This window comes from Amphibalanus amphitrite, unplaced genomic scaffold, assembly GCF_019059575.1.
Source record: "Amphibalanus amphitrite isolate SeventyFive unplaced genomic scaffold, NRLGWU_Aamphi_draft 001197F_arrow, whole genome shotgun sequence".
NCBI lineage: Eukaryota > Metazoa > Arthropoda > Thecostraca > Balanomorpha > Balanidae > Amphibalanus > Amphibalanus amphitrite.
The window spans coordinates 63,013-87,458 of record NW_024882691.1 but is presented as its reverse complement, the minus strand read 5'-3'; the positions used below and the strand labels follow the sequence as shown (position 1 = coordinate 87,458).

Below are 24,446 nucleotides of genomic sequence, written 5' to 3'. Positions count from 1 at the left end.
ATGATACCTACGATACATGTACAATATACAACACACAAGATCAATATACAATACAAAATAACAACATAGAATCTGCATGAATCATCACATTGTTTGGCGCAGCCTAAATCAACGGCACAATCAGACAGTAGTTGTCACAATCAATTTGTGGATATGTACAATATAGTTATGTGGGGGTGTACGATGGACGCTGCAGAAGTGGCCAGGATGAAGTTTGGGTGTTCAAACATGGTTTTTGGTTCCTTATTTCCACTGATTCGGATATTTTTAAATCAGCGACGTCTTTACACACTCTTTCAATGGAGATTTTGAATTGTGCCGTTGATTTAGGCTGCGCCAAACAATGTGATGATTCATGCAGATTCTATGTTGTTATTTTGTATTGTATATTGATCTTGTGTGTTGTATATTGTACATGTATCGTAGGTATCATGGACGGCGCATCGTTATTTCGAGAGCCATGTATATATGAAATTATTCTCTCATCAAGGAGCTGATTGAAGCGCTGCACGATTTATTGATTGATGGAATCGAATTTTGTTTGTTTGTGTCGACAATTGTTTCTGTACATTCTGAAGATGGCGCAAGCCGAAATATATCAATGATTTTGTTTAATTATTCAATTTCAACAAAAAAGTGCAAAGAATGAGCATAAGGTTATTTATACATACTTTTCTACTTATGATGATGCTCAAAGATGCCATTGCTCGCCTACAACAATTTTTCTGATGACATTATTTTTGTACCGCTTTGCTCTTTATTGACAAATCATGGTTTGGATTGGTATTCAATGTGCATTTTCTCGCCTGTTAACACAAACAAAACTTTGTTTTTTTTTCGTAACCTTTCTCCCCTGTTCTTCCTTTTCCCCACTTCATCCCCTTCCGAGTCGAGCCTGATTATTATTCTTAGCAAACATGCTGTCGTTCAGAACATAATCTCCTCTTGGTTTCTCACACATTTTCCGTGTGTGGGCCCTCCTTTCCTCTCCCCCTCCCCACCCCCTCCCAAACCCCACACTACCACACAGTACCCCTCATGACGTCACGCCCGTCCGCCGTCAGCTGATGAGCCGTCTCTGTACGAGTCCCTGCGCGGCCGACGAGCTGGCCCGACGGGACGACCTCAGTCTGCTCTTCTCGGCAATGACGTCATCATGTCCGGCCCATAACGTCAGCTGGCGGAAGTCTGCCAGCGAGGTGCTGATGGGTCTGAGCAGGAGCGGTCTCAGCCAGAACACCATCAACTATATACATAGTGAGTGTCAGGGATACAACGCCATCAATTATATACACAGTGAGTGTGGTAGATGACAATATTGTTCAATTTACAAAGATCAATATCTCTTGAGCGTGCATTTATTTAAGCCCCACCACAAACTGAAAGGTAAATGAAGACAGTATGAGTAAGGCATAGCACGGGATGCATAGCGCGGGATGCACATGCACATGCCAAACACATGCGGAAACCAGAGACACATGCGCATGCTCAAGACCGTGCACATTTACGTATACATATACAGCACATCAGGAATGTAAACAATTAAACTAACAATCATCCCCTTATCTATTTTTGTTCAATACGCGAGTCACAACAAAACAGGTCTTCAACGACACCTCCTTCAACAACGATACCGTAGTCATCCTCATAGTGACACCTAACCCGATTCACAGAATACCCGTCTTCAGCACGTCTAACAGAGCATTGGAAGATGCCGTCCTCTTGGTCAGACTGTCTGCCAGCTGCTGAGAACTGTCGACCCAGCAGACCCTGGTCACCTCGCCAACTTCCAACATCTGCCTAATCCTGGCTATGTCAATCCGAAGTCTCTTGTCCTGCACCGCCTTGGTCGAGTACAGTGCCCTGTACAGTCCTCTGCTGTCTATATAGCACATCACACTCATGTCTCCTGACCCGTCATACAGTGCCTCAGAAATCAGCGCAGCCAAAAGGACAGCTGCATCAGCACCATCTTGAAGTGCCATGCACTCTGCAGCCAACGTACTTCTCACAATGCGCTTGATCTTTGCTGAAGACCAGGCAAGTGGCGCGCATCTTCCCCTTTTGTCTCTAAGGAACACAACGTATCCTCCCTGCGAGGACCCATCTGGAAGATTGCCGTAACTCGCATCGCTGTACACTACCACCGAGCTCTGTGACAAGTCCAGATGAGGATATTTCAGACTAACTCGCGCCGACTGAGCCTTTCGAACTACCTTAGCAGCCCTTTGTAGATCAGCTACCTTAGGATCCCTAATGGAACAAGAGAGATCACAAACATCAAATGAAAGATCTGGTCTTGTCTGCGTGGCCAGCCAATTGATTTGTCCTGTCACGCCACGGAGGCGGGTAAGCTCTGCAGGGCCCAATCTCACCAAGTGCGGTAAACTCAATTTGGGGTAAAATACCAAACTACCCCACTCCGTAACTACAAAAATACTACCCCGAAATTAGTTAAACTAGCTTGGTGAGATTGGGCCAAGTGTCCAACCTCACCAAGCTAGTTTAACTAATTTCGGGGTAGTATTTTTGTAGTTACGGAGTGGGGTAGTTTGGTATTTTACCCCAAATTGAGTTTACCGCACTTGGTGAGATTGGGCCCTGCAGAGCTTACCCGCCTCCGTGGCGTGACAGGACAAATCAATTGGCTGGCCACGCAGACAAGACCAGATCTTTCATTTGATGTTTGTGATCTCTCTTGTTCCATTAGGGATCCTAAGGTAGCTGATCTACAAAGGGCTGCTAAGGTAGTTCGAAGACACTTCTAGACACATGTGACCCTGCGAAGAGGGTGTTGGCCGCCTGGCCGAGCCCTGGTTCTGCGACTGTATCCACGGGCTCGACTTTTACTGCCACTCTCGCTGACGGCACACCCTGAGAACTACTGTCTGTGAAGATCTTCTTCAGCTGGGTTTGCATGTTTGCATATGTGAGCGACGGCAGAGTTGCCCTTGCTAGCTGTTGATGTGCATCTGAAAGGTTAGCACTGCGAATGAGTCTGTACGCTAGAACACCATCAGGCAACTCCAGCTTGTAGTGCTTTGCCTTCTGATACAGTCTTTCAAATGTGTTGATGTACTCAAACACAGACATGCCAGATGGTCGCTCATATCTCTCGAACGCATCATATGCCTCAAAGGCTGCATTGTTCTCATCTTTCAAGAACAACTCGTCCAACTTCTCTATGAGAGCATCAAGTCCAGTATCACTGTTCAGAATCTCTATTGACACCTCACGTGCTGCATCTCTGGCAGATCCACTTAAGGACAGGAACAGTGCTGGTCCCAACTTGGACTTCTCCAAGCTAGTGAAAGCTTTCCACACTTTGATCTCATGCTTCCACTCTGAATATGGCAAATCTTGACGCATAGGTGGTGGGGCTTTGAAATCTCTAGATGCCATCTTGTAACCACGCTCTGCTACCAATGTTCAATTTACAAAGATCAATATCTCTTGAGCGTGCATTTATTTAAGCCCCACCACAAACTGAAAGGTAAATGAAGACAGTATGAGTAAGGCATAGCACGGGATGCATAGCGCGGGATGCACATGCACATGCCAAACACATGCGGAAACCAGAGACACATGCGCATGCTCAAGACCGTGTACATTTACGTATACATATACAGCACATCAGGAATGTAAACAATTAAACTAACAAATATGACACAGCTTAGTAGTGGGGATGATAGTGAACACTACATACCAACAACACATATTTATGAAATTTTCAAAAGCGTTAACACGCGCAGTGGAAGGGTTACGACTGAGTACTACGCCCAGTGGATGGGGGGGGGGGAGGGGGCGAATATCGCCCTTCTAAGATCTCAGTTCCCACTGGAGCTACAAAGACGAATTTTGGAGGGTAGGTGGGGCCCTAGGGAACTATGTTGTGTGTGAATTTCACGACCCTAGGTCAATATCTTCAAGTTCAAATGATTTCAAATGTCAAATCTGCCATATGAGCGACTTTTTTGCGTTTACACGCCGATGACTTAAAGTTACCGGCTGATTTTCTTTTTCACTCACTATACGAAAGAACATACATTTGTGAGTGTGTATGGTGAATTTCTAGTTAATCCAACAATGAATATGACAGTTAGGGCCTGTTCCAGCGCTTCCAGAAAGCTCCAGAAAGCTCTCGCCAAAGCCCCAGAAACCTCCAGTAGCCTCCAGAGAGTTGGGAGGTCCACATTTCTCTGGAGGCTCTGGTCTGCAATTATGGAGCACATGTGACAATCACGAATGTGAACAAAGTACTTTTTACTGTATGATACGTGTTTGTCATACACATCGACATTCACGCGGATGGTGGCCAGCATCCCCGACATTGTTCTCCACTTTCTTGCCCTTGGCGAGACTCGGCGTCTCTGCAGATTCAGAACAGAATATTGCAGATGGGTGGCAGCCGTGTTTTTCAACCGACTCCAATTGGTCGCGATTGATCAAATCTATGAGGGAATCGTCCATTTAACCTTGGTGTGTCTGCCAGCCCTGCAGTCGGCAGACTGTTGTAAGCTCGCGCTTTATTCCCTGCTCTTCGCTCTCCCTCATTCCTTCTGTCCATCTCTCTCTCTCTCTCTCTCTCTCTCTCTCTCTCTCTCTCTCTCTCTCTCTCTCTCTCTCTCTCTCTCTCTCTCTCTCTCTCTCTCTCTCTCTCTCTCTCTCTCTCTCCCTCTCTCTCCTTCTCTTTCTCTCTCTCTCTCTCTCTCTCTCTCTCTCTCTCTCTCTCTCTCTCTCTCTCTCTCTCTCTCTCTCTCGCTCGCTCGCTCTCGCTCTCTCTCTCTCTCTCTCTCTCTCTCTCTCTCTCTCTCTCTCTCTCTCTCTCTCTCTCTCTCACCCTTTCCTCTCCCACACTCACGTCCCCCCCAATTCTTCCCTATCTCTTTTCTTCTCACTATTTTCTTACTTCTTCCCATTACTCACTTCCCTTCCTCACCTCTCTCCCACCGTCCCCCACTCCCCTCCCCTCCCTTTCTCCCCCTCACTCACTCCGTTTTTTTTTTCTCTCTCAGATAACGGCTGCGTCAGTCTGTGCGTGGACAACATGCGTGCGGCGGATGACCTGCCGCCCCTGGAGACGGTCGAGATGTTCGTCAGCCTCTTCTGCTTCCTCAAGGACTCTGCGGACGTGTCACAGGTGCTGCTGGCAGACCTCCGCTCCAGCCAGGGCTACATCTTCCTCGGAGAGTTCCTGCTCAAGTAAGAACTCGCGGCGTTGGATCTAGTTGACATGCGACTTGGTTGTTGCGGCTCTGACGACTGTTGCGACTACAGAGCCATCTGTATGGGTTGACACTTCTAGGTGCATTGAATGCTGATTCATGTAGTGGGTGCTAGTTGGTGATTGGTGAAGCTCCTACCCAGCAGCCTCGCCTGATAAGGGGATGGTTAAGTTTTAAAGATTTGTTCCAATATTTTGGCGGTCTGAAATTCGTTACTCGGCTGAGATTCGCATGATTTCTGTCGATTCAGGCATGTCTTTCACTAGATTGAAATAGATAAATTGCTGTTTTGATTACGTCTTGGGCTTTCCATTCCAGCAATTGGAACAAAATCGATCTCTCCGCAATCATTTCGTCTTAAAATATCCGTCACGAAATACCGCTCCTGCCGCTTGTCTCTGCTGTCTTTTTCCGAAACTCCCCCTCTCCCCCTCCCTCCGTCAGATCGCTCGTTCTTCTTTTCTCTTTCACAAACTATCGTCTCCTGAAACACCCCCCCCCCTCCGTCAGACTGGAGCAGGACTCGGCGCCCGAGTCGACGGACGCCGCCCGTAACCTGGTGCTCCTGCTGGCCTCGCTGGCTATGTGTGGCCACACCGAGCTACAGCCGTCCCAGGCGGCCGCCGGCACCCCGTTCAAACTGTCCGGTTTCTCCGTGCCGCAGCCATCCGGTCTCGGTGAGTGTGGGAGACTATGACTATGACTGTGTGTGAGACTAGGGTGAGTGTGTCTGGCAAACCTAAGAAGGAAAGGAGTTAAAGGCCTGAATCATTTTGCATGTGTTTTGAGCTGACTGGAAATGTATGGCTTGGAGAAGTCTTGTCAAAAGTTGTGAGAGAAAATACGCTCTCACAATATAAATGCACATGCATTTTGCATGCATCAATGACCGCAGCACTTTATCCATTCCTTCTTAGGTTTGCCAGACTGTAGCGTTCCTTTCCCTATCCCTCTTCCCTTGGGGATGGGGAGAGGGCTGTTAGCTGGGAGAGGGTTGTTAGATGTAGTTAGTTGGGAGCAGACTTGTGCCAAGGTCCCAAAAAGATCCGAGATCCAGGGTTCGCAGAGTCCAAGGTCTGGGACCTTGATGGATCCTGGACCTTGCATTGTCATTTTTGTCGCGAGACCTTGGAAACCCAGGACCTTAAAACATCCATATGCCGCGAGACCTTGGAATCCCAGGACCTTAAAACATCCATATGCCGCGAGACCTTGGAATCCCAGGACCTCAACATTTGCATATGTCGCGAGACCTTGGAATCCCAGGACCTCAACATTTGCATATGCCGTGAGACCTTGGAATCCCAGGACATCAACATTTCATGTGACATGAGACCTTAGAAACCCAGGACCTCAACATTTCATATGCCCTAAAACCATGGAAACCCAGGGGTTAGGACCTCAAAATTTTGGTATGCTGCAAGACCCTGCAGATTGCAGAATGCAGACCTTCAGTACCAGTTTTATTATTTGTCATGGGATCTTAGGAGAACGTTCTGGGCCTACACCATCATTTTGTTGAGGGACCTCAAGAATCCTGGAAGCTGGACCATGAGGTTTATGTTGCACATGGGCCACTAAGGACCCTGCACTAGGTTTTGTCTGTAAGCACTTCAATAAATATCTATGGTTGAGCGACCAGCTGCAAGGGGCTAGATAGCTACACGAAGAGAACGAACCAGACTGTGTAGACATATACCTATAGAGCAAAATCGTTGCCATGGCTGTGAGGCAGAACTGGAACAAAAGACCTGGTAGCTTTTTACATTATCAATGAACATGGATTATGAAACTGTCAAACAGCAACAGTGGACAGTGGTGGTTTGGAAAGTTCTTTTCTAATCTCACCTCACATATTTTCTGGGTTGTGATATGCCGGGCTTGAAGCTACTTGGAAGCTACCCACTGACCAAGTAAGTGTCAAACTTATTTGTTTTGCAATTCATCAAATCACCATTGAGCAATGAGCAATATAAGCAATGATTCCATGACAGTTCAACTTTTTCGTTTAGCAGGTTTTCGTCGGACAATTTTTCGTCTGCAGATTTTCGTCCGCAGACTTTCGTCTATGCATTTGTTCCTCTGTGCATTTTTAAGTCCGCGCATTATTTTCATAAGGACATTTTCCGCCTTGTCCAGACGAAAAAATGCCGGACAGAAATATACTCAGACGAAAAATGCACCAAATTAATTCGAACAGACGAAAAAATGCAAGACGAAAAAGTCAGACGAAAATCTGCCGACGAATAACCGGCTGACGAAAAAATTGTCAGATGGAATTTTGTTCAGAGCCTTCAATCTAATGAGAATGAACAGTAAGTAAGGTTTACGCTCGCTGATACTCGAATTCTATTGGCTTAGTCGATCAGTTTTTCTGTGAGCGCTCGCGCAAACAAGACTTAGAACATATTTTACTTTTTATCCTAGGTATTATGTAACTGAGATGTGCAGAAAATCGAAAGCATATACCTATCCAATTCAACTTTTCCATTTCTATGAAGCCTGTAGGTTTTATTTCTGGTTTTTTATATTGCCTGAAAGAATACTTGAATGTCTGTCTTCAATAGTGTAAGGTGCTGTCCTACATGCCTACTGATAAGGTAAGATTGAATTGAAAGGGACATGACAATACAAATTGCAAGGTACCTATTACCTACCTATATTTTTTATTAATTTGTCAGGTTAAAGAAGGAGATATTGATATTATGATTCATTTTTAACTTGCTGTTGAAGCTCCCCCTACCTATGTTGGTTAACGATAAAACCACCACAGTCCACAGGTTTGCATAGGTTCTGCCCCTTTCAATGTTTCTGGGCATCCGTTGGCAGAATATTTAGAAGTAAGTCTGCTCATCAGAATGTTAGTTTGTTTAAGTTCTTGTTGTGGGACCATGAATACTTTGGATCCTGAGATGTATTCTTGCCGTGGGACATTGAGGACTGTGGACCTGAACTCTGAAGTGTGTACTTGTCATGGGACCTTGGGGACTGTGGATCCTGAAATTCACACTTGTCGTGGGACCCTAGGGACTGTGGATCCTGCAATGCATTCTTGTCGTGGGACCTTGGGGACTGTGGATCCTGCAATGCATTCTTGTCGTGGGACCTTGGGGACTGTGGACCCTGCAAAGTATACTTGCTATGGGACCTTGGAAACCTTGGATTCTAGAAATTGAATTTGCCGTGGGACCTTGGAAACCTTGGATTCTAGAAATTGAATTTGCCGTGGGACCTTGGAAACCTTGATTCTAGAAATTGAATTTGCCGTGGGACCTTGGAAACCTTGGATTCTAGGAATTGAATTTGCCGTTGGACCTTGGAAACCTTGGATTCTAAAAATTGAATTTGTCGTGGGACCTTGAGGATCCTGGATCTTGATTTTTGATCCCGGCACAAGTCTGGTTGGGAGTAGTTAGTGTAGATAAGTGAGTATGAGGAGTGGGTAGGGTCATGGCGAGGGATGGCTAGAGTCGGTGGGATTGGGTGGATGGATGAATGACAAGCTGCTCGTCCCTCCGCTGCTCTCCTTTTCACAAATGTACCCATATTGTTTCATTTAAATGTAAGACCGCGAAAGCCACTCTGCACGTGGGTTTATACATATTTGAACGTGCGATTAGACGGTCAGGCCACCTCAACATGCACGGTTGATAAGCAATCTGTGTGAGGCTGCGCGGTAGTCTCGGAGCGTCTAAGCCCAGCGTCAACCGGCGTCAAGCCGCCGTTCCGGTCACACACGTTTGTCACAGCAAATGCCTCCATAGCTCAGTGTGGAGTGTGGACCCTCATTTCGATGGCGATGGTTAAATGAACGATGATGGATGACCATCGGGCGTCCCATGGCGTCCTAATCCGTCCTGCTCGAAAGCCCTGCCCACCTCTTGAATGTGTCAACAAGCCAACCGATGACAGCTCACCACGGACTGTGACAAGCAATCTGTGTAGCAACTAGCACCGCTGCAATGGCCGCCCTCAGGTCATTTGGAGTCGAACCGCCGTCCCAGTCAAGTCACAACGTAAGCGATTGTTGTTATTCACGTTTTCATAGCTCAGCGCGGACCCTCAGTTCGTTGGAGATTGTTGAATGAATGATGATGGGTGACCTCCGGCCGTCCTATCCCGTCCTGAACTTCCTGCTCTGTTTCAATGCCCTGCCCACCTTTCAAACGCCCCTGAAAGCAAACAAGATACCCCGACGGACTGATAAGCAATCTCTGTGCAACAGGCGCTGCAAGTCATTCGTCGCCGTACCGCAGTTACAGTAACATTAACGCGGTGCCACCCTTGTCCGTAACTCAATATAGCTACCCATTATGGGGATTATCACCTCAGTGATCATATTTCTGATTGTGTTGACCGTCGGCCGGCATGTGATCTCCGCCACCGACTGTCGAGAGTCCAACTGCGAGTTTGTTGTGCGGGAAGAATGTCAGAACTCCGGGTCAGTAATCTGCAACATGAAAAAACGGCCATTGAAACAGGTGGGTGGAGCAGATAAATATGACGATGAGCGATGGCCGATGATGATGTAGCTGTTAATGCTAACGATAATGATGATGATGATTGATGTTGATGCTGATGGTTGATGCTGCTGATGATGATGATTGATGCTGATGTCGATGTTTGATGATGATGGCTGATGCTGATGATGATGGCTGATGCCGATGATGATGATGATGATGATGATGATGATGATGATGATGATGATGATGATGATGATGATTGATGTTGTTGTTGTTGTTGTTGTTGTTGTTGTTGTTGTTGATGATGATGATGATGATGATGATGATGATGATGATGATGATGATGATGATGATGATGATGATGATGATGATGATGATGATGATGATGATGATGATGATGATGATGATGATGATTAGTGCTGATGCTGAGATTGATGATGATGTTAATGATTGATACTGTTGATTGATGTTGATGATGATGATTGGTGCTGATGTCGATGGCTGACCTGATGCTGATGGCTGATGCTGATAATTGATGCTGATGGCGGTGGCTGATACTGATGATGATGATAATGATGATGACGACGACGACGATGATGATGATTGATGCTGCTGCTGATGACGATTGATGCTGATGCCGATGTTTGATGATGATGCTGATGGTGCCTGATGCTGATGATGATGGCTGATGCCGATGATGATGATTGATGATGATGATGATGATGGTGATGGTGGTGGTGACGACAACGATGATGATGATGTTAGAGGCTTCATGTCTCTGTTCCAGATAAACATCACGGCAGCATCGTTTCCGAGAAGTGTGCAAGAAATCAAAATATCATATGCTGAGACCATTACGATCAGTGCGGACTCCATCGCCTCTCTGACACTCCTGGAGATCATCAAGATCACCAACGTCAACACCTTGATCCTGCTGCCCAGGTCTCTGGCGCGTGGCGGCAACTCCAAACGGATCATCGTGAGTATACGCGCAGTGAAGAGTCTTCAGCTGCACTCCATGGTATTCGAAGACTGGAGAGGAAGCTCAAGAATCACCATAACAGACGTGGATGACTGTCAGCTGCTACCGTTTTCCGCTGCTAAGACACAGTTTGGCAACTTAGCTTTGAACAGAATGCAATCACTGGCTGTTCATGAAAGCGCCTTCAGCAATGATTCCCGGATATATAAAATTGACATGATGGGTATTAAATCACTTTCGATATCAAAGCAAGCATTCACGTCAAATGTCATAGTGCGCAAGACATGGATCGAAGACATCGAAAACCTCACAATATACTCAGGTGCACTGTCCCGAAACTCGAGACTGAAGGAGGCCGAGTTGAAACGAGTGAAGTACCTCAACATTGAACCGGGTGGCATTCAGGCAGACATTGGTGACCTGAGAGTAAAAGACGTTGAAATGCAAACGTGTGGTGAAAACACATTCGGGGGCAAGATTGGATACTTATCCCTGAGCTCGATGCATATCCATCGTGCTACAGAACACTGCATATCAGCTGGCAACGGAATGAAGAAACTGGTCATTGAGAGCAGCCGATTTGACAACACTGAAACATCGGCCATCTACGGGAAAGTCACGGAAGTCAACATCAAGAACAGCATGTTCGGAACGATAAAAAGGGAAGGGCTGCAGCTTAATGTTATAAAGTTCTCCATTGAGAAAAGCACTATCGATGAAGCGTCAGAGGAAGCATTTGTGGTGCTTTCTGACAGCACTATTACAATCAGGAATTGCACAATTGATGTTCTGCAAAAGGGAGCCTTCAGCTCGCTAAGTGTGAAACAAGGAAGCGGCACAGCTAGACGGATTCTGTTAGACAATCTCCACATCAAATATCCACAGAACGGTTCGCTGCAGTTTAAACAGAACCAAGGAGTGATAGTGCATGACCTGACACTGGACATTCCCTGTACGTGCTACATAGCGACAGCGCTGGGACTCGATGTATCTTCTGAGAACAAGTTCTTGATAGACCAGCCTCTCTGTGTGATGAAGGGCAGACGGCCGCCACTGGGCCACTACCTGAAGGAGTTCTGTGCGGAGCCCACCACCACTCCACCGCCCACTAATCCGACCAACCTGCTCAGAGGAGGCAGACCACCACTGCGAGGCACGCCGCCACTGCGAGGCAGCCCGCCACCGCGAGGCGGACCGCCACTGCAGGGCAGACCGCCACTGCTGGGAGGGCCGCTACTGCCGTCACAGACAGCCGGTGAATTAGATATCCAGGACCAACAAACGATATCTGAGACCGGGGACCAGACTCCCGGCGATGGCTCAGACCAGACGTCCGACGATGGTTTAGACCAGACGTCCGGCGATGGCTCAGACCAGGTCCGCACCGGCTACACCTTCAAGGATATCCCAGTTGCTACCATCACTGTCGCGGTCTTGATGGTGCTAGCCGTCATCGCATTTTTCGTTCGACGTCAGTTTAAACAACGGTCGCGTGCTGAAGGACAAAATGAAGGCCGACGTAGACGAACAAGATTTCGCCGTCGCTCGCGAGACGTCGGACTCCATCAAATGACAGAGATTGTCACGAGAGCCCCGCTGGAATCCCCTGAAACTCGTCCTACTCACGGAGAAGACTCACCTCGACCGATCGGCGCGCCGGTTTACGAGGTAGTCGAGCCAGTCGACATCAACTCTCACACACCAGATCAAGGTGTTCCAACAAACCAGGCCGGTGCCGGGTTCGCCGGAACACACAACACACGAGTAACACATCCAGAAAGTAGAGCTCAGCACGTCTCCTTTATGCCTTTACCGCCACCTCCGCCAACGGAAGCGCTTGAAGAGTGTGCGCACGGTCAGGAAGATGATGCTGATGATGATGTATATGAGACTGTCGAGGCGCCTTACCAGGAAATAGCCGAATGTCATCAACAGATGGAACAGGGAGGGCCCGCAGCAATCGGGCCCGGGTCTCTCACACCCTCACCCTGCCACTATCACCGGCTCAACCCAACCCAACATCACCACCAGTGCCTGAAATCCACGACACACTATGACCATCTCATACACCTACCATGACATCGCGCCGTCACCCAGAAAACCCAGCAGCCGCATTTCAACTCACCTGGCAAGGTATACAAAAATGTACCAGGAGATGAGGGCAGATTTTGTAGCACAAGGTCTCGCTCAGAGCCGTGACCCTCTGGCTGGCCCAGGGCTGGTTCCTTACCTCGTTCGCGGTGTAGCTCAGTGCTCAGATGAATCGTGTTTAGCTCAATGTTAGCTGTAGATACCTGTGTATATATTTGTTGTGTCTATTGTAACCTGTTGGCTGGTATTAAGGTGTTTGTCGCAATAAAATATTTGCTTACGATGAAGTAGCGGCTATGCGAATCACCAAGATGGTGACAGTCATGTTTGACGCTCTTTCGAATGGCGCTTACCGCGTGTCGCTACGTGGCCCAGGAGCCGAATTAGACGGGGGGGGGGAGGGCGTGAAAACGCCCCCCCTCCTTTTTCTCCAGCACGATACGGAAATCTCAGACCACCAGCACGGCGCGAGTAAGTCACCTTAGTAGCAGCCATTTGATAAAAAACATTTTAATGGGATGGAGAGGAACCTAGTGAGAGCATATTGTCGGGACCAATGTTCTGTCTTACCCTACATTGCTCTCGATTTTATGAACAAGTTCTTTGAATATTACGATCAGACGATCAGGTGACCGAGACACTCAGCACGCCATTGATGAGCAATCTGTGTGAAGCCATTCGTCAGTCCCCGAGCGCGTGAGTCCTATCTTTCGACGTCAGGCCGCTGTCCCCGGCACACGCACGACGTGATAGCACCCTTATCCATGGCTCAGTGCGGATCCGCCGATCGATGAACAGAACGATGATGGATGACCACCGGACGTCCTAATGAGTCCTATTCCGTCCTCCGCAAAAGTCATATCCACCTCTTGATTGTGTCAACAAACCAACCAATGACAGCACAGAACGAGCTGTGAAAGGCAATCTGTGTAGCACCGCTTCAATGGCCGGAGTTTCGATTTCTTTGGCGTCGAACCGCCGTCTCAGTTACACGTGTACGCAATTGTTATAATTCACGTTTTCGTAGCTCAGCGTGGACCATTAGTTCGTTGGACATGGTTGAATGAACGATGGTGGATGACCAACAGGTGTCTTGTCCCGTCCACATCTCCGTGCTCTGCTTCAATCTCCTGCCCACCCCTAGAGCGCACCAAAAAGCAAACCAGATAGCCCGACGACTGATAAGCAATCTCTGTGCAACAGGCGCTGCAAGTCATTCGTCGCCGAGCCGCCGTCTTAGTCACACGGGAATGCGAAAGTGCTCTTGTTCGTGGCTGAATGCAGCTACCTATTATGGGGATTATCTCCTTAGTGATCTCATTTCTGATTGTGTTGACCGTCGGCCGGCATGTGGTCTCCGCCATTGACTATCAATATTCCATCTTGAATGCTTTTAAATGTCCGGTGAAGTGTTATCATGGACAGCCTTTTAAACAGGTGAGACCTTACCTGTTTGCCCTTCTGTTCCTGTATTATTATTTGGAGTCCGATTGACGAAAATTCAGTTATTCATTTATTCATTCATTTATTCTTTCACTCTTTCATTCAGTCGTTCATTCAGTACCTATTTTTTTTTTTGTATTCATTCCCCCCATGTATCAGTGTCTGTCTCTGTCTTACCTTTTCACCAAGCAACGCATCCGCAATCATTTGAAGGCCAAACAGTGTCATAGTTTTTTTTTCTTGCGTGAGTTTTACACGCAGTGTTAGACCTACTGTAACATTGTTCACCGTACAGTGAACAAGTCCTTAATTCTCTCTTACCCACGTTTTCGTCCTTATTTAAACATACACTAATTATTTCAGTATAATCTTTCAGGAAGTGTTATCATTTCTTCCTCTTCCCTGCTTAGCTACTTATTACATCCCTACTGCATTATTCTTTTAACTCTTAGCTTATCCTCCCCCTCTTCTCTTTCTCCTTTTCTCAGGCACCAGCGTGCGGAACGTGCACGCGTTCCAGGTGCTGCAGACGGTGTTCCTGCGCGCGACCTCCTCCTCCCTGTGCTGTGTCATCCTGGACACCATCTCCAGTGTCTACCACGCCGACCGAGCCAACTACTTCATACTGGAGAGCCAGCACACCATATCGCAGTTCGCCGAGAAGATACATCAGAAACCCAAAGAGGCGCAGGTATGTTCTTTGGGGAGGATGGGGGTGGAAGAGAGGGCATGGTTTTGGGGATATGAGGAATTAAGGAGGTAAGTTTGAAGATGAAGAGGGACCACTAGAGCATTGATAAAACACTTTTTGTCAATATGGGACTGAGATCCAGTGAGATTTATATGGGACCAAAATAAAGAAAAATATCGTTGATCTTCCATCCTCGCGCCGGCGTATGGGTGATTGTTTTCTCCGTCTTTTGTACAGAATTACCTGGCTGATTCGATTGTCCCTTCTCTCTGCCTCCAGGACAAGTTTTTCCAGCTGCTGGAGCTGGTGGTATTCCAGCTGAACTACGTGCCCGTCAAAGAGCTCATCTCCTGCAGTATTCTGCTCAAGCAGCACTGCTCCGTAGACTGCAGCCTGCGCTGCATGGAGTCTCTCCTCAGCATTCTCAGGTGAGAACCGGGCGCGTTCTCAGCACTGTTGAGACAACTGTGTATGAAGTCACTGCTCACCATTCTCAGGTGAGAACTGTAGGAGTTCTCAGCCTGCGCTGCATGGAGTCCCTTCTTAGCATTCTCAGTTGAGACTGCAGGAGTTCTCAGGCTGCGCTGTGTGGAGTCGCTGCTGGGCATTCTCAGGTGAGAATTGTGGGAGGTCTCAGTATGCTGCTCAGCATTCTCAGGTGAGAAGCGTGGAAGTTCTCAAACGGTTTCTGGAGTCGGCGCTCGGCATTCTTAGGTGAGAGTTGTAGGAGGTCTCCGCTGAGACCTGCATCGAGACCTGTGCTTGGAGTCTCTGCCCAGCATTCTCGCGTTATAGTTGTGGAAGTTCTCATGATATGGCGTAATTGAGTCGCTGCTCAGCACTCTCAGGTGATAGAAGAACCATGGCAAGTCTCAGCACTGACGAGCTGACATCCGTGTTTGGCGTCATCTCTACTGTTCTCACACTCTGTAGCTTCCAACCAACATCGCCACCACTCTATTCTGACACCCCCGTGACGTCTGTGTGCTGCAGGTTCAGCCCCCTATTCAAGGACGTGTACCGCGAGGTGGGCATTCTGGAGGTGCTCGTCCAGTGTCTGGCGCGGTACGCCGACATTCTCAAGTCGAGAAGACAAAGTGAGGAGGATGGAGACGGTGAGGAAGACGGAAAGAATGTAGACTGGTGAAATGATACTAGGAGAGGTAAAAGTAGAAGACTTTTAGGGACTGATGGGGAGATCAAACTCTGAGGATTGATGGGGTAAAAAGGCTCTGCCGGAGACAATACTGGAGGGTGGGGGGATGGAGAGGCGAAATTGTGGGAGGCTGGGGGAGGAGGATGCTGTGATAGAGAGACCGGGAAAGAGCGCGGTTGTATGGGGTTTGTTTAGATGATACGGGAAGAGTTTGAAATCGCGACGTGCGAGACATTCAGGCAAACAATTTTGGCGACGGTGCCATCGTAGCATACATATATCTGTTGAGTGACACATCTACAGACTGGTGTCGACTGTCCATATAGTCGATATCAGCTTTGCCAAGGGATGGGGATTTCCAACCCATCCTAGATAGATCGGGAGAATATTGTGTGAAATGTCTGTCATTGATACATTTTATGAACCCCGAAAACTGGCGCATTATCTTCCCAGATTTCAAATTAACCGTTGCGCTAAATGAAATAAGATGTCGGGTATGCCTTGGATGACTGACTGTCCCCCTTCCCCTCCCCCTGTCTCCGCCAGAGTACGACCTGCCGGGCCCGCAGTCGGCGCTGGGCCGGCGGACCATGGAGACCTTCACCGTCCTGCTGGCCGGCAGCGCCGCCAACGCGGCCGTGTTCAGAGAGTCGGGCGGATCGCAGCGCGTTCATGAGATGCTGGTGTACCCTGACTGTTCGCAACAGGCGCTCGGTAAGAGCGGGATTGGGGGAGGGGGAGCGGATGCGATTCGCTGTCCGGTACCTTACATCGTTGCTCATAAATCGTTGCATTGCTGCTAACTTGCATCTTGTATGTTGCATCGTACAAGCACGTACAAGTATTGTATCGTTGTTTTGCATCGTTTACTGTTACCCTCACACATTCGATGTAACGTTATATGCAGTTTGCAAATCGTTTTTACCGACCGCATCGCGGAGCGTTTTACGCTAATCCTGGTTCTGATTGGCTTTACTATAGGTAATAATAGACCATGTCTTTTCTATCCTCAGGCATTCTGCAGCAGCTGATGCTATGCGCTGGGGGCGAGAGCGAGATGGGCAGCCTCCTAGCACTCATGGAGAACGCGCCCTTCTCTCAGATCGGCCTCAAGATCGATATCCTCAAGGTTTGTGTCGAGAGACAATGAGGACATCGTAGTTTTGTTCATCTGCCATCTGCTGTCATTATATTGTCGTATGCGTTTCTTGCATCAAGTTAACCCGAACGTGAAATTATCGTGTTTATCTGTGTCTTTAAGAAAATTTTAACTTACAACGCCGTTTACTGCTGCAGTAGCTGCTGAAAAAATGGGCGCACGACAACCCCGGTTTCTACGCGCCGTCTATCCCCAACAAAGAACATTGGCTGTTTGCTATGTATCGCCAACATTGTATCTCCTCCCCCCCATCCCCCCTCCGCAGTGCGTGCTGGCGTGTCTGCGCGACTCGCACCGCAGTCGGACCATGTTTCGCCGCGTCGGAGGCTTTGTCTACGTCATGGCCGTGCTCGTATCGCTGGAGGGATGTATGGCAGAGACGCCGGAGCCGCCCTGGGACTCTGTGCCGCGCCAGACCATGCTGAGTCTGGTGCACGGAGCGTTCAACACACTGACAATGGCCATGAGATATGAGCCGGCCAACGCTAAGTTCTTCCAACTGGAGGTAGGTGCAGAGTGGGGCAGTGTTTGTGACGGATTTTTTTTTTTGTCAGGATGAAGGTAAATGCGGGATAGCTGAGGAACGATGAATCAATACCGTGCATTGTAACGTGCTATTGAATCTTTTCAGCGAGACATTTGAAAGTGTTACTAAGCCTCGCGCTGAAGTTGTGTTTTGTACACCGAACTGTATACACTTATACTCTTGGTGCAATGTGTCTGAAGGTTCGATTGTCGCATCTTAATATCCACCGTCTGGTTTCCTTTCTCAGAGAAAGGCAGTCTCCTGCACTGCCATTGTATTCCTCCCGATTTATCGTACCTGACTCCGCCCCTGACGAATCATTCTGCCTTTCTATCCGCGGTTGTCTCCATCTATACCTCCCCCTCTTTTCTGACGCCTGACTCCGCCTTTGCTGACTGCTATCCTCCCTTTTTCATGCCTGGCACCGCCTCTGCCATGACCCTTTCACTGACCTTTGCCCGCCCTCTCAGATCTGCAGTACCAGCCTCCTTGACACGGTGCGCCTCCTGGGCTGTTTCGGAGGCGGCTATCAACTGGCCCCCATCGATTTCTCCTATGAACACACCGAGGAGCACACCTTCCAGAGTATCTTCGCGTCTGACGTCACTTCCGGCAGGTAGGGGATGTGACGTCATTGATGACGTGTTGATAACGAAGAACAGATGTGACGTATGAAGTAGTTAGCTTATTTGGAGTCTGATGTTTTTACTAGCTACCCATATCCTAAGTGGCGGATGGTCAGAGTGTAGTTCTGAAGTGATAACATTCAAGCACCTTTTGAGGTGGATGATGTGTTAGTTACTTATCTATAATTGTGAGATTGCCAATGTGACTGTTGTAACACTTGATATTACAGAATATGTCTTGTAATGAGAACTTAATATAGGTAGTTTTGTGCATGTGAAGTGAGTTACAACGCAGCTTTCATAAACCACACATGTGGCGCAACAGTCCAGCCCGTAATACGCCGCTGTCTACCCTCAGCCTGCCGCCAAACGTACCCATCAGTCTGAGCTACGCCTGCCTGACACTGCGACTTCTCTACGATATGGCGCTGGACAGCTTCGACAAGCCGGCCATGGCGGCAGCCGTGTCCTCGGGAGGAGCGAGGCGGCAGGAGGAACAGCAGGTAAATGGGGAGGAAGGAGGAGAGAGGGGTGTAAGAGAAGCAACTACAGGTGATGACGGATTAGGAAGGGAGAGGAGCTGGTTGACGGGCAGAGGAAAATTAGCAAGTAATGGTGGAGCGAGGAGGGAGATAGTGGTAAATGTTTTTAAGCTGATCGACGAAACAGTAAAACGTAATGCGGCGTGAGAGAGGTGATCGTTTTTTTTTCATACACAGTGACAGCGTTTTTGGGTGGGGCATGATAAGAAACAACCGAATATAATGCAGCTGAATCACTCGTTCGTTCAGCCTTGCTTGGCACGTGAATCTTTTCGTGTTATTGACTGATACAATCTTGTTTGAACATTGATGAGGACAGTCCACATTCCGCACCCGTGCCTGATACGGGCGGACCGCCGCGCCGGTCGCAGCAGATCAGCGCCCTTGCCACTATCGCTTCTTCGGCGCAATCCTAATCGCTCTTGACCATCGTGTGTCCGTACCTTTCCCGCGTCTGCTGGCTTTAACGGTAACTCCGATGATACCCAGTCTCTTCCGCCTACCCCCAAATTCCATGCTTGAACGCCCTCTGAGGTCTTTGAAGCATAAACCCGTTTAACTCTAAACCCCCTGAATCCTCCGACTCCTAGAACCATCTGCGCTTAGAAGTCTGACCTCCCATGAATTATAATATAATTCATTAATATAATTCATTAATTCATTATTAATTCATTCATTAATATAATTCATTAATTCATTATTAATTCATTCATTAATATAATTCATTATTAATTCATTATTATTAAGTATGAACCGTCTGACCCCTCGAACTCCCCTAACCCCCGCCCGCAGGAGTCGGCCGGGACGGGGAAACGTCGAGCGCCTACCGGTCTGAACCTGTCCCCGCCGCCCCCGGAGCCGATGATAGTCCACGCCGGCGTGGTGGTGGAGCTGCTACACCTTTTGCCGGCCATCCACCACCCCCAGCAGCGGCAGATGGCGGTCACACTGCAGGTAGGAGCGAGCGGAGATGGCGAAAGGTGTACTGGTGGGAGGGAGGATGGGTAGCTTGAAACGTAGAATGTTAAGATGGGATTCGGTGACAGATTAAAATTTTTCCAGAGGTCGTTGGTCGATTCATGATAGTATTACATAGGTCGAGGTCGGCTGTACATGAGGTAATTGAAATCTGATGAACACTTTTGTCTCAGCTCCCGTAATGGTAAGACTTTCCCCGGCCATGGTCCCGGATGTATTTGTCTGATGCTAAAACATATTGCTGAAAGTTGCGCCTTGGATCTGACGTTCATATGCTAACAAGGGCTAACAATATTCATGTTAGAACTTTGACTATCAGCAGCGCGACTTGCCCGAAAACAACACGCCGCGACAATCCCCTTCCAACAGGTCTACCTGGCCGAGATCCTCAAGTCGCTGATGCGCAGTGAGCGGAATCAGCAGGTCATGTGTGACGCTGGCTTCCCGTGCGAGCTCCTCTCGACGTGTCGTCTGGCACTGGAGGATGAGAACCATTTGCTGCACCCGGCCATACAGTATATGCTGGAGAGACTGGCCGCGCAGACCCTGGAGCCCCGGGATCTCAGGTACGGGGGTTGGGGGGAGAGGATGTGGCGACTGGCGAGAGAGAATATGAGATGAGTCGGTTTGCTTGCGGGGGGAGGGGAAGACGAAGGTAGGTGTTTGATTATAGGAAGAAGAATAAGATGCAGGGGGAAGAGAAGAAGTGCAATGCGACAAAAGTATATGAGACAACGGCGATATTAGCCGATTTTTGTTTAATTGATAAGCACAAAGTCACTGAGCGAAAGTTTGCCGTTGAGTAACGTCATTTGATATATTTTCAAGGACACGTTCCTCCGAATATTTGAAGGCCTCTAGGAATAATTTTGTACTCCTTTTTCCTGACTAGCACGCGCTCACTTTTCAGATCGTTCCTGCGCCTGGGCAACCCGCTGATGTGTGCTCCCGTGGACGAGCCACCGACTCCCGACTCGGGCGGGCCCGTGTCGCTGACTCGAGTCAAAACACTCGTCTCCATGACAACGCCGCGCGACTGTCGACACGGAGGTACGACACGCTCGTTTCATGGCATTGAGTTGATGTTACATTTTATTTTAGGATGTTTGCTTTCGCCGTTTTTATTTTAAAATCGATTTTAGAGACATAGCCTGAAGAGCCTGAATGATAATTTTCTTTAGCGGAATGTCTTGTGTGCACTGCATTCTACTTGCCGTTTTGACCCCAGCAACCACGAAATGTGAAACATCAAAACCTTCACTTAACCTTTCACCCACCCTAAGCCTTTAACTCACGCCGACTTCCTTCAATAACCTCAGCGGGTGTGTCTTGTTTCAGGCGCGGCGATTCTGCCGCCGTTTGTGGAGTTTGACATGTCGGTAGAGGGGTTCGGCTGTCTGTTTCTGCCCTCGCTGGCGCCGCAGTGTCTCAGTGTCGGAGATACGTCAGTGCTGGGTGAGTACTCCCGAGGTTGAGGGGAGGGGTTGTTAGTGGTTTGTGAGATTGAAGGAAAGGGAAGGGAAGTAGTGTTTGTTTGTGTGACGGGATGCATTAGAGTTAGAACTTGAGGGCTGGTTTGTTGGGATCATGTTTGAAAGACGAAATCCATGTAAACAGGCGATGAATACAAACGATCGTTTTCGGTGTAGGTATTGCACAACGCTAGGTATGACGATTTCATATCGCAGTGGTCAACGAGAACCAATCAGTGACGCCGATTATAATGACGTCATACATTGAATTCGCTATGCTAATCATGTGAGGAAAATGCAAGCTTGTCTAAGTTCCATTAGTGAAGCAAAACTTTTATCGAATTTAGTATGCAGTCGATATCGTGGCTTAGGATAATATGAGCCCTATCAACGTCATGCTAACGTCTTCTCAGCATTGCACCAGAGTTGTGACTATTATATTCTCACCAGCACAGGATTTACTTCGATGCCACTTACTTCGCTGGGTTTGGACGAATTTGAGTTTCATTGAGACTGCGTTCATCATAATCAATAACCCCCAGTGATTCATCTAAGATATTCGAAGACGTATCGGTGTAACCGGGACAATGACGTCTAACAGCTTCTTGATACTGATTACTTATCTTCGGCTCTCGGCCACGCAGCTCGACAGTTGCCGTTCGCACGTCGAGGGCACAACATGGTCATGTCTGATGTCCCTGGCTGTGACACTTGCGAAGAGTGCCTTCAGACTTTACTAGCTGGTGAATTAGGTGAATCGCAATTGTCCGAGACAATAATCAAGAAGTCCTCCCCGGTGGTTGACCATTCAAAGTCACGCCAATATCTGAAGAAAAGGGACCAAGTGACATGACTGTATCCGGCTACCTGCCTTTAAGTTTACTAACTACATACGAGTATAATGTGCGGCAGCAGAAGCCGATGACTCCGGTAAAACAGTGTCTCTGGCGGTAAAGATAGGAGGCCGGGCGCCGATTGGCGGGCTGTGAATGTGACATAATGTGGTGCAATGCGACAGTTGCAGCGGGAGGTGGCGATCGTGGCGCGGGGCGGGTCTTGTGTGGGCACTGGGCAGTGCAGTCGCCAGTCGCTCATTCTTCCACCGGCGGGAGTTGAGCGGATAGTTGCGAGGCTCTATGATCTTTTTAAACTTTTAGAGTGCTCTGTGTGATCCCTTTTCAACAAGCTGATCGCTGATATACTTGGTGAGTGAGTCATGCATTTAAATACCACCATATCTGCAAGTCAAAAGGGCGTCTGCCGCTCCGATTGACGCCTTTTTTGACGTCCCGTTCGCTCGTCCTCCCGTCTCTATCCTGCAGGCGGTATCGGCACGGGCGACCGCGTGTTCCCGCCGGCCACTGGACTGACCTATTCGACATGGTTCAACGTGGAGCGTTATTCCAACTCGCGGGCCGACCCGCACTGCGTCCGGCTGCTGACACTGGTGAGAGGGGGCAGAGGGATAGGGAGGAAGAGAGGGAGGGAGTGGCGAGAGAGGTAGTGAGAGTATGAAGGGCTAACACCGTTTCATTTTATGCCATTTTTATTTCATTTCATTTCTCGAATCGGCTTTAGCACAAACTATATTTTCTTTAAAAAGAGACTGGAAAACATATCTTCGCAGATTCATTGGCACAGGCTTTTAGGTGTAAGATACCCGTGCGCTATTACCCATTCTGACACTCATTGGTTGTTCTCGTTCGATCTCACATCGTTGATTTGTTGATGCTCAACATCACTCTCCTCTGATTGGTCAGCTCCGCCACCTCAGCTCTATGATTCGTTGTTGGTTTCCGCCACACCCTTCTTATAGACCGTTCCTGCCACTGTTTGTCTTTTGACCGTTTACCTCTGCACCGTCTTCTGGTCAGGGGCGCCACTCTGCCCTATGATTGGCTGTTAATCCACACCATTCTCCTGTGATTGGTCAGCTCTGCCACCCTCACACCATGATTGGCCCTTTAACCCCCATTCTCTCCTGTGATTGGTCAGCTCCACCACCCTCGCCCTATTATTGGCCGTTTAACCCCCATTCTCTCCTGTGATTGGCCAGGTGCGCCACCCTCACCCTATGATTGGCCGTCTAACCCCCATTCTCTCCTGTGATTGGCCAGGTGCGCCACCCGCACGGCCGAGATCAGCAGCTGATTTGTCTGACCGTCGTCCTCTCGGCAAGAGACAAGGCGCTCATCATATCAACACGCGAGACGGAGATGCCGCATCATGGTATGTGACTGGGGGGGGGGGTGTTGATGCAGGGAGAGTGAGAGAGAAGAGAGGGCTGAAAGAAGACGCAATGGGTAGGTGCATCATGAGCGAGTGTTTATTCAATTCATCCTGATCTTCACTTCACTCTGTGTACATCGCGACGTCTGACTTACCACCACATTCATTAGACTATAGTTTTGACATCACTTAGCTTACGATTCGTATGTCAATGATTACACCATTCTAATTACTTCACTTACCATTATAATTTTCGGCCTGAGACGAGGTGTTAGAATCACTGATGTTAGTTGTCGGACTTTCGTCCCCGTCTTGAGTTGAGATGTTAGCTTCACAACGTTTCGGCCAGTCACTTCTCCGGCTGTCGTCAGGCCGGTTCTGTAGCCCTTAGAAGGACCTGGATGTTGGTGGCGTTGCGCTGTACGCGTCATACCTTTCGAAAGCTTCTATAGTCAGCTGGTACTAACTCCGGTTTTTCCGGTGATAGACCACCCGGTCCTAAGCGCTTCACTATCGAGGCAGACAACTTTGTGACGCTAGCTTTCCAACTCAAGACTGAGCCATAGTCCGACGACTAGCATCCGTCACTTCTGAATCACACCACCTCTACATTACGTCTACCCCCCCCCCCCCACAGGCGCGTACGACTGGGAGCCCGACTGTCGCGGCGACACCAGTCTGCGCGTCTGGTGCCCGGACCTGCTGGAGGAGAACCAGTGGCACCACCTGCTGGTGACTCTCAACCGAGCCGTGCTCAAACACTCTGCCTGCGCCGTCTACATAGACGGAAAACAGGTGGCCAATCAGAAGGTGAGACAGAGGGAAAGAGAGGCAATAGGAGACCGGAGAGGATTTGAGAATCT

At 48.5% G+C, this 24,446-nt stretch overlaps 1 protein-coding gene across 1 annotated transcript in view; it reads left to right on the top strand.

Annotated features, from left to right (window-relative positions):
• Nucleotides 1-24,446, top strand: part of LOC122371031 (WD repeat and FYVE domain-containing protein 3-like) — a gene marked incomplete at its 3' end in the record, with an annotated part of 91,678 nt that overhangs the window by 4,656 nt on the left and 62,576 nt on the right. Inside the window, exons 6-23 of the mRNA XM_043347077.1 lie at nt 1,065-1,257; nt 5,016-5,202; nt 5,736-5,902; nt 14,693-14,895; nt 15,175-15,323; nt 15,889-16,010; nt 16,598-16,765; nt 17,065-17,180; nt 17,476-17,715; nt 18,207-18,352; nt 18,721-18,865; nt 19,697-19,858; nt 20,252-20,448; nt 20,793-20,932; nt 21,221-21,337; nt 22,677-22,801; nt 23,472-23,583; nt 24,221-24,393. Coding sequence (XP_043203012.1) covers nt 1,065-1,257; nt 5,016-5,202; nt 5,736-5,902; nt 14,693-14,895; nt 15,175-15,323; nt 15,889-16,010; nt 16,598-16,765; nt 17,065-17,180; nt 17,476-17,715; nt 18,207-18,352; nt 18,721-18,865; nt 19,697-19,858; nt 20,252-20,448; nt 20,793-20,932; nt 21,221-21,337; nt 22,677-22,801; nt 23,472-23,583; nt 24,221-24,393 — 2,862 coding nt within the window. The remainder of the gene's footprint in view (nt 1-1,064; nt 1,258-5,015; nt 5,203-5,735; nt 5,903-14,692; nt 14,896-15,174; nt 15,324-15,888; nt 16,011-16,597; nt 16,766-17,064; nt 17,181-17,475; nt 17,716-18,206; nt 18,353-18,720; nt 18,866-19,696; nt 19,859-20,251; nt 20,449-20,792; nt 20,933-21,220; nt 21,338-22,676; nt 22,802-23,471; nt 23,584-24,220; nt 24,394-24,446) is intronic.